The 8,366-nt window shown below is 37.4% G+C and overlaps 1 protein-coding gene across 1 annotated transcript; it reads right to left on the reverse strand.

The window, feature by feature from the left end:
• Positions 1 to 197: 197 nt before the first annotated feature.
• Positions 198 to 8,360, reverse strand: LOC113223323 (all-trans-retinol dehydrogenase [NAD(+)] ADH1B-like; the record flags this gene model as incomplete). The annotated part of the gene is made up of 8 exons (XM_026452798.1): positions 198 to 336; positions 920 to 1,055; positions 3,341 to 3,601; positions 4,294 to 4,296; positions 5,408 to 5,627; positions 5,725 to 5,812; positions 7,584 to 7,722; positions 8,304 to 8,360. Coding segments are annotated over 8 exons (1,043 nt in total), but the record flags the coding sequence as incomplete, so codon positions are not given.
• Between the last annotated feature and the right edge of the window lie 6 nt (positions 8,361 to 8,366).

The following is an 8,366-nucleotide window of genomic DNA, read 5'->3' on the forward strand; positions in this document are numbered from 1 at the left end:
TTCAGCAGAATAGGAAATGCAAAGCAACTGTTTTTAGCTTCTCACAGTATGATCCTACAAGTGCTCCATGCAAAGACTGAACAGGTAATGGAAAACCAAGAGACTATTTTTCTCATCCTTCCACCTTTTTCATTCTCTGCTAGACAATCCCCTGTAGTAGAAAAAAAAAGAAAAACAGAAAACTAACTTAAATCTACCTTTTCCCAGAGCGAAGCAGGTCAAAGCCTTCATTTATTTTTTCAAAAGGTAAAACATGGGTTATTAATGCATCCAGTGAAAACTTCTTAGCCATAAAATCAGCCACAAGTTTTGGGATACCTTCTTTACTCTTAAAGCCTGAAAAGAAGACAGTATCATTGTTGGATTCGACCAGGGTCAGTAGAAGAATTGAAGAGATTTTCCATATAAATGAAAGTTTAGAAGAGGTACTGCATTCCAGACTGCTATAACTGAGGATAAGAAGAGATGGAGTACTTCAATATGCTTTTACAGTGCCTTGACATAAAAAAAAAATCACAGTTAAACAAAGTTTCTTAGTTCTTTTGTCTCTCACATAGAAATAATACTACATATGTTTATGCCCAAAGTAGAGGAGCAAATTTATCAGTTCTCTAAATTTGGGTGTAGATATGAAATATTGTTGTAGATTTCCATGTTCTACTGAAAATGTCCATGCCTTACACAGTCACAAGTACAAAAACAGATGGAGATGAAAGATCCTGGGTTATGGTGACAACAGAAAAGTTTATACTGGGACCTTCTGTCTGCATTGTTTCCATCTCTAGTTGATTTGGAGACTGTAGATAGAAAAGGAATTTTAATTTATTTTTGATTTGTCTTCAAAACTCACCTTGTCAATTGTAGAAGTAGAGATATATTGATGTTAATGAGAATTTGGCACTTGAGCCCAACTACATACCACCATAAACAGCCCCCTTCCAGGTGCGTCCAGTCAGTAGCAGCATAGGGTTTATCGAGAGGTTCTGGGAATCAGGAGGTACCCCTACGATGACACTTGTGCCACATGCCTCATGACAACATAACAGGGAAGCCATCTGGAATAAAGTGAATATTTGGCATCTTTAACATGGAGTCGCATAGTTCCTACTCATAATGCACAATATCATGTAATAGGCTTAACTGGATTGTGAGTGTGTAGAGGAAAGAGATCATGTCTTTTGCTCCTTCATTCCTTTTTGCATAGGATAGTGCTTTGGATTTAGGAAATGCCCAGAAAGTGTTTTTTTTTTTTTAATGAAAGAATGGATGAATAAATTGGAGCGCACTTAATTCTTCCTAATAAAGGAATAACGAGGCAGGCATCATTATAAACATATATAAAGCATAAAATTTCATCATCACATAATTCTCAGGTGATCTGTGAGCTGGTTAATTCATTTTTCATTGATTTATTACATAGGTATTTTGAACCCAGTACTTTCAACCAGATATTTTGACGGTGAACAAGATAAACGATTATATCACTGCAGTTTGTCTCTTGTCCACTTGACGGTCTCCCTCTTAAGTGGATTCCTATTCTACTGTCCATTTCTCAAATGGACATATTTTAAATATTGTTTTATTACCTCCCCAAATACATATTGGTTTTACATTAAAATACACTGATTATTTGGAAACCTCAAGAGACAGTTCAGAAAATGTTTTCCAGTCAGCTTCTGGAACATGTTCGGTAGTTAGAAAATGGTTTAGGATCCCCGTAGGTATATAATGATTAGTTCTTTGATTTTGGACCCTGACCTTTGGAAGACCACACATCCTCAGAACATGTGGGTGTCAGACATTTGGTATCTTGAGATAAGGTACACTCGAGTTCCACATGAGAAAATGGATGAAAATGTAGAAAAAGAACATAAGGAGAAAAGCTGTAGTCCTGGAAAAAGTTGAATTCTTTTGACATTTTATTCCCCTGTGGCATCTGTTCCAGGCCGAGGCTGCTGAGAGCTTTGATCTTATGGTGTCACTCCCTGTTACCCACACTGCTGGACCTTCTAGAAAACCTCAGCAATGGAAATTTGTTGGTTTCTGGAGACTTTTTGAGTAGGATTCTAGAGAATGCTGGGTAGGTGAAATATAGCTAGAGATGTGTTTCCCACTGCAATTGATATTTGTAACTGGTTGGAAGAAATACCATGTAATAAGCCAAAGGTGATGTAAGCACTGCAAGATTGGAAATAGTATTTCATATCAATAATGCCAACTGAGGCTGGGTGTGGTGGTTCGTGCCTATACTCTCAGCACTTTTGAGGGTGAGGTAGAAGAATCGCTAGAATCCTGGGGGTTGAGGCTGTAGCGAGTTATAATTATGCCACTGCACTTCAGCCTAGGTGACAGAGTGAGACCCTGTCTCAAAAAAAAAAAAAAAAGCTGATGTTTATTGGGAGCTTACCATATGACAGGCAGCACTGTGCTAAGTATATCACATGCGTTGTCTCATGTAATCTGTAAGCAATGCTATGAGATGCATAGCTTTTGAACTTTGTGGGTGGTAAAGTCTACTGACTTTTCTTTTTTTTTTCTTTTTTCTCTCTCTCTTTTTTTTTTTTTTTTTTTTCTGAGATGTAGTTTCACTATGTCATCCAGGCTGGAGTGCAATGGCGCAATCTTGGCTCACTGCAACCTCCGCCTCCTAGGTTCAAGTGATTGTCTTGCCTCAGCCTCCCGAGTAGCTGGGATTGTAGGTATGTGCTACACCACCATACCTGGCTGATTTTTGTATTTTTAGTAGAGACTGTTGACTTTTCAAAGTATTCAGTCCAACTAGTATTGGGTACTAGCTATGTGCCAGGCACTGTCCAGTTTCTGTGATAAAATACAGTGATGTCTCAAAGCAGTCAATTTTCTTAGGACATATTTTTGTTAATAAAACAGCGTTGGCCTAAAATTGCTTATTTCTTTTGCTCAAATAGTAACATGTTTAAATTTTGGAATTTATTAAGAACATATGCAAAATTATTAAACCATTTTTTTAAGAATGTGGGAGAGAAAACATTTCAATTTGAGAACAGAATTTGTATTATTTATGTTTACTTGAACTTACAGTTTTTAACTAAAAATTAATAAAGTAAATCTGTAATTGCTCAGTTAAGAAAAACAAGCCCTTTTCTTTTCCTCTAGAGGAAATATGACTTGAGACAGGTTTGCATACTTGATGGAAGAAAAGATTTCTCATAACAAAAATTAAACAAGCCAGGTAACAGATGATGGGAAATTTCCATTCATCATTAAAAATATCCTTTATATATAAAACATATATTCTGCAGCCTAAATGCATCCTCCAGGTTGCAGAGGCAGAAATCTCAGGGCATGTCATGGTACATACCATGGTGTCAAGCCGACCGATGACTTCAAACGAAAAATCCACACCTCCATCAGTCATTTCCTTTAGCATCTCCTGAATGGGTTTCTTGTAGTCTTGAGGGTTGATGCATTCAGTGGCACCCAACTCTTTGGCCTTTGCAAATTTGTCCTTGTTGATGTCCACCGCAATGATTCTGGCTGCTCCAGCTGCTTTACAGCCCATAACAGCAGATAGGCCGACCCCTCCCAGGCCAAACACAGCACAGGTAGAGCCTGGGGTGACCTATACTTTCAGAGAATGCAAAAATGAATTCAGTAATGATTGTTAGAAAGTGCCTAAGCTTTATAAAGTGCCATGTCTACGTGTTTATCAAGAGCTACTTAGACTCTTCTGTCCAACCTTTTATCAAAACCTCTTCTGGCTTCAGTTGCTTTATTTTTAAATTCAAGGGGATGAACTAGTTGAGTGGTTCTCAAACTGATGCATATTAGATTCATCTGGAAAGCTTTACAAACTATCCCACTGTCCAGGTCACAGCCCATGTCAATTAAATGAGAATCTCTGCAGGTGGAACTCAGTACCCAGGTGACTCCAATGGGAAAGTTAGGCTGGGAACCAGGGGACTGGATGATCTTTGAGATCCAGATGGCAGTGATTATAGTCTTGAAGGGACTCTCAATTGCTGAAATCCCATGATAGTCAGCTTCAATATCTCATACATACACCAAGGCAATATTTGGAAAATAAAATAAGTGGAAAAGGCTACTCCAGGAGACTGAAAAATATTCCACTTAAACTCTCAGTAATTAATGCCTTGGTTCATTTATGTTCAGTAGTTGTGATCAGTATATCCCTGCTTTAAAAATACTCTAGCAGACAACACAGCAATGAAACGTTTGTCTATATGTCAATAATAAATACAATCTACTGTTATGAGTAGCCTCATCTTCTGTCTTGAGTAGGCTCTCTTTGACCACCTGCTAGCATGGATGAGGCAAATGAACAAGGTACTAAGTGCTAAAGTCAGAAATTTGGAAAAGATGCCTTCTGAATTTTTTTTTTTTGGTTGGCTAGTGATTATTTATTAAACCTAGTCTCCCACAGTCAGTCTTCATTGTGGGTAACATGCTTTCCTGTAATCTCATCCTTATATTCCCTTAAGGGTATCTATTCACTCATTCATTCACCAAGTGTTATTCATACTATGGGGACAACACCATTTTCTACCTTACTTAGAAAAATACAAGACTTGTGACTGTGATTTTAAAACACTAATAATTATGTATTGCGAGCTAAGATTCAGCAGGAGAATTGAAAAAGGTATTTTAATCTCATCTCTCATATTAAAAAGATATTTTAGTCTCAGCACTGAGACTTTGGGCAAATATCTTTATAACTCTGGACCTCGGTTTCATAAAATAAAGCATACTACTAGATTTTCAGCCTACTCAGATGAGGAGCCTTTAAAGAATTTCCGCTTGAAATTTACCACTTCTGAAGTACATGTGTGTGCTCATGGCAGGGGAGTTAGTTTTAGCAGTGAAATCCCATAATGAGTGAATTACGCATCACTGAAGCTTCATTACTTTCCGTGTAAGAATCCACAGAGTGGGTGAGCCTTGGTTTGGAAGTGCATCAGGTAAGGTTTTGGACTCTACTGTTGATCCTAATTCTGGGAGTAGAGGATCCACAGACTAGATGCTCCTCAAGGGCAAACGCTTATTTCATTTACTTTTGCTATGTCAGAAGCTAGCAGAAACTCTGGTGCCTGAGGCATGTATAGGTGCTCTCTAATTGTTGAATGAATTACTAAATGAGTTCTCAGGCCTAAAATTTCATGCTTCCATAAACAGCAAATTCAGAAGACAAATTATTGTAAATGACATCTTTACTCTTAACAACTTTTTATCTGCAATACATTGGTGAAATTTCTAGCATGTGCTCTCAATTCTTTCTGGGCCGTTTTTCTACTCATAATCGACACTTCAAATCTACAGAAATAATCTATGATTCTTGCAAGAAATTGCTTCTCTTTTGGTTCCTGACAGTCTGCAGGTAAGCAGTTTTCTCATCCATTGTCATTCCCACCTTGGCAACATTAACTGCAGACCCATAACCAGTCGAAAATCCACAGCCAATGAGGCAGACTTTCTCCAGGGGCGAGGCTGCATCAATTTTGGCCACTGCATTCTCATCCACCACCGTGTACTGGGAGAAGGTGCTGGTGCCAAGGAAGTGGTGAATGGGCTTCCCCCTGCAGGTGAACCTCCTGGTGCCATCCTGCATGGTCCCCCGAGGATTGCTCAAACTGGGCAGTGCAATATACAGACACACAAAGACTTGAGACAGGACTATAACTAATGTGCAAACTCAAAGTCTGTGCAAAGAGAGCATCAGAAACCTACTCATTTTTCAAACAGTAGTTGCCTTCTGGGCTTTTACAAACTCTGCATTTTCCACACTGAGGAGTAAAAAGCGGGATGACTTTATCACCTGGGGAAGAAAAAAACAAGTTCTTCTTAAATTTCTATGCAGGAATTAATACCGCAAAAACTTAAAGCTCAGGTGTATTGATTAGAAGCATGTTTCTTTAACAGTCTTTAAGGAATAGAGTTTGATCATAACTATGTCACTTTCAATGCCTGCCACAGCATTGTTTTCAGTTTGGGTTTATAAGTGCCTGAGGATTCCTAAAGAGAAAACGCAAATGTGGGAGACCCCACAAATTAAAAAAATTGCTTCCTCTGTATTAATAGTTAACTTTTACGCAGTGTACTGATTTCTCCTGGAGGCTTTGCAAATATCATTTTATTTAAACCTTAACTAACTAAATCTTAAATATTCTTACTACAAATATAAATTTTAGTTGAAAGTCGTCTATTATAGGGCCCGTAGATATTGGGAAGATCTGGTATTTTGTAAAATATTGATTTACAATACATACGAGAATTTTGAATCAATTCTTGGCTTTTCAAAGTGACTGTGCTTATCTTTTTAATGAAATGAATGCTTTAAAAAAATCCTAGGTGTTTTTTCTTTCTTTCTTTTTTTTTTTTTTTTTTTTTTTAACCAGAAAAACTAACAAAAATGGGACAAAGAAGAATTCCAGAAATTTCTCTTAAAGCTTCAGTCCTTCACAACAAGTTAGGCATTTTCTTTTAGGATAAGAATTGACTTACAAATATTTTTAGCTGATAATTTGTGAATTATCTACTTTTCCTGTTATGGTGGAGGGAGTAGGGGTAAAAAGCAAGGCTGTCATTTTGTTGTTAATTTATTTCTAGCTAAAGGAAATAGAGCTAAAACATAATTTGGACAGTTTATTTTATTATTTTCTGTTCACAGTTTAAATTGGTATTTGGTAAGGGGGCAGGGTGAATCTACAGGCTAAAGTGATTTTTAAGAATTAAACGTAATTTTAATTTTTAATCACCTATGCTATACATTTCACATGATCAAGAAAAATGGTTGGTGCATTAACATTTTATAGGTAAAGTTTATGTGAAAATGATAGTATGGCAATGTCCTAGTTTTTAACCCTTTGCTTCTAAAAGTATTTATATTAATATGTAAGATTAGGGTAAAATAAATATTGAAGATAAAATAATTAGTAATCTGTAACCAGTTGCATTTAAGCATGGCTAAAGGTAATAAGGCAGATATTGTTGATGGTGGGACGTTTCCTTCTATGTTTCTTTCATTTCCTTTCACCTAGCCTGTTTCATTGATTCCATGCTCAGGAAGAGAGAACATGTTGGAAGAGGAAACTGGTGAAGGAGCAGCATAGGTCACCTAAGAAAAGGTCATGTTTATTCAGCCGTAACCACGCAGCCTCCATTTTGTGAACTCAGCACAGAACAGTTTCTATATTTAAGATTTTTCCCTCCTCCCGTTTCTACTTCTGTCTGAGCCCTGACAGAAGACAGTGTTCAGCAACACTAACATGGAAGTTACTAGGTTATGAATGCCACACTGGTAGGCACTGTGTCCCTTTTGATCCTCACGTATATCCAGGCTCTAATCTGGTGCCTGGCATCTAGCAGATGCTCAGTACATAATGGTTGAAGGGTAGAATACATGTGTGTCTGAAGACATACATGCTTGAGTCTGGGAGGCAGAGAGGGAAAGAGGAAATCCCTGAAGTCCTGGCTGTGCGGTGACCTTCTGCAAGCCCTTTTGTCTCTCGTTGCCTCGGTTTCCTCATCCAGGCTGGGAAATCCTGGGATGGTGAACCAAGCGTGTTCCCTGAGTGTGAATCCTGTACCTGGTTTGACTGTAGTCACCCCTTCTCCAACACTTTCCACGATGCCGGCTGCCTCATGGCCTAAAATCACAGGAAGTGGGGTCACCAGGTTGCCACTAACCACGTGGTCATCTGTGCGACAGATTCCTACAGCCGCCATCTACAGAATAAAGAGAAGATGCTCAGATTCAGAAAAGATTGTAACTAGATAAATTTAACATACCCAAATTCCTGAAATTGTGCTTCTAAAATGTATTCAAAGGTTTTGCTAATACTCCCTACTATTCCTAAATATGAAAGATTCGGTTTATCCTCAAGGTTATTCAGTCTAAAATCCGTCTCTACCTTCCCTTCTTGAATTAAACAATTCAGAATAATCTGAAATATTTAAGTCTTATACAAGAATGCACGCTTTAAAAAACAGAAGTAGAAATAGCAAAGTAACACATGGAAAATAATGTTAATTGATTTTGAAGTCTTGATATGTATCCTTTGGAATTTTTTTCTGTACAAACATATACATTCTTTTGTATTTTACTGGAATTATACTGTATGTACTCTTTGATCACTTTTTAGACATTTAAAATTTATATTTATACCTTTCCTTGACAACAAATGTAATTTTGTTTTTCTGGATGATCATATAAGATATGCCTCTTACTGGATTTTTTGATGTTTCCATTTTAATATTATCTGAGTTTTTTAAATGTAAAATGAAATACAAATGGAAAAATACTTCACCTTAATGCGAACTTCATAAGCCTTAGGAGGTGCAACCTCCACATCCTCAATGGAAAAGGGTTT

This window comes from Piliocolobus tephrosceles, unplaced genomic scaffold (genome assembly GCF_002776525.5).
Source record: "Piliocolobus tephrosceles isolate RC106 unplaced genomic scaffold, ASM277652v3 unscaffolded_40852, whole genome shotgun sequence".
Classification (NCBI taxonomy): domain Eukaryota; kingdom Metazoa; phylum Chordata; class Mammalia; order Primates; family Cercopithecidae; genus Piliocolobus; species Piliocolobus tephrosceles.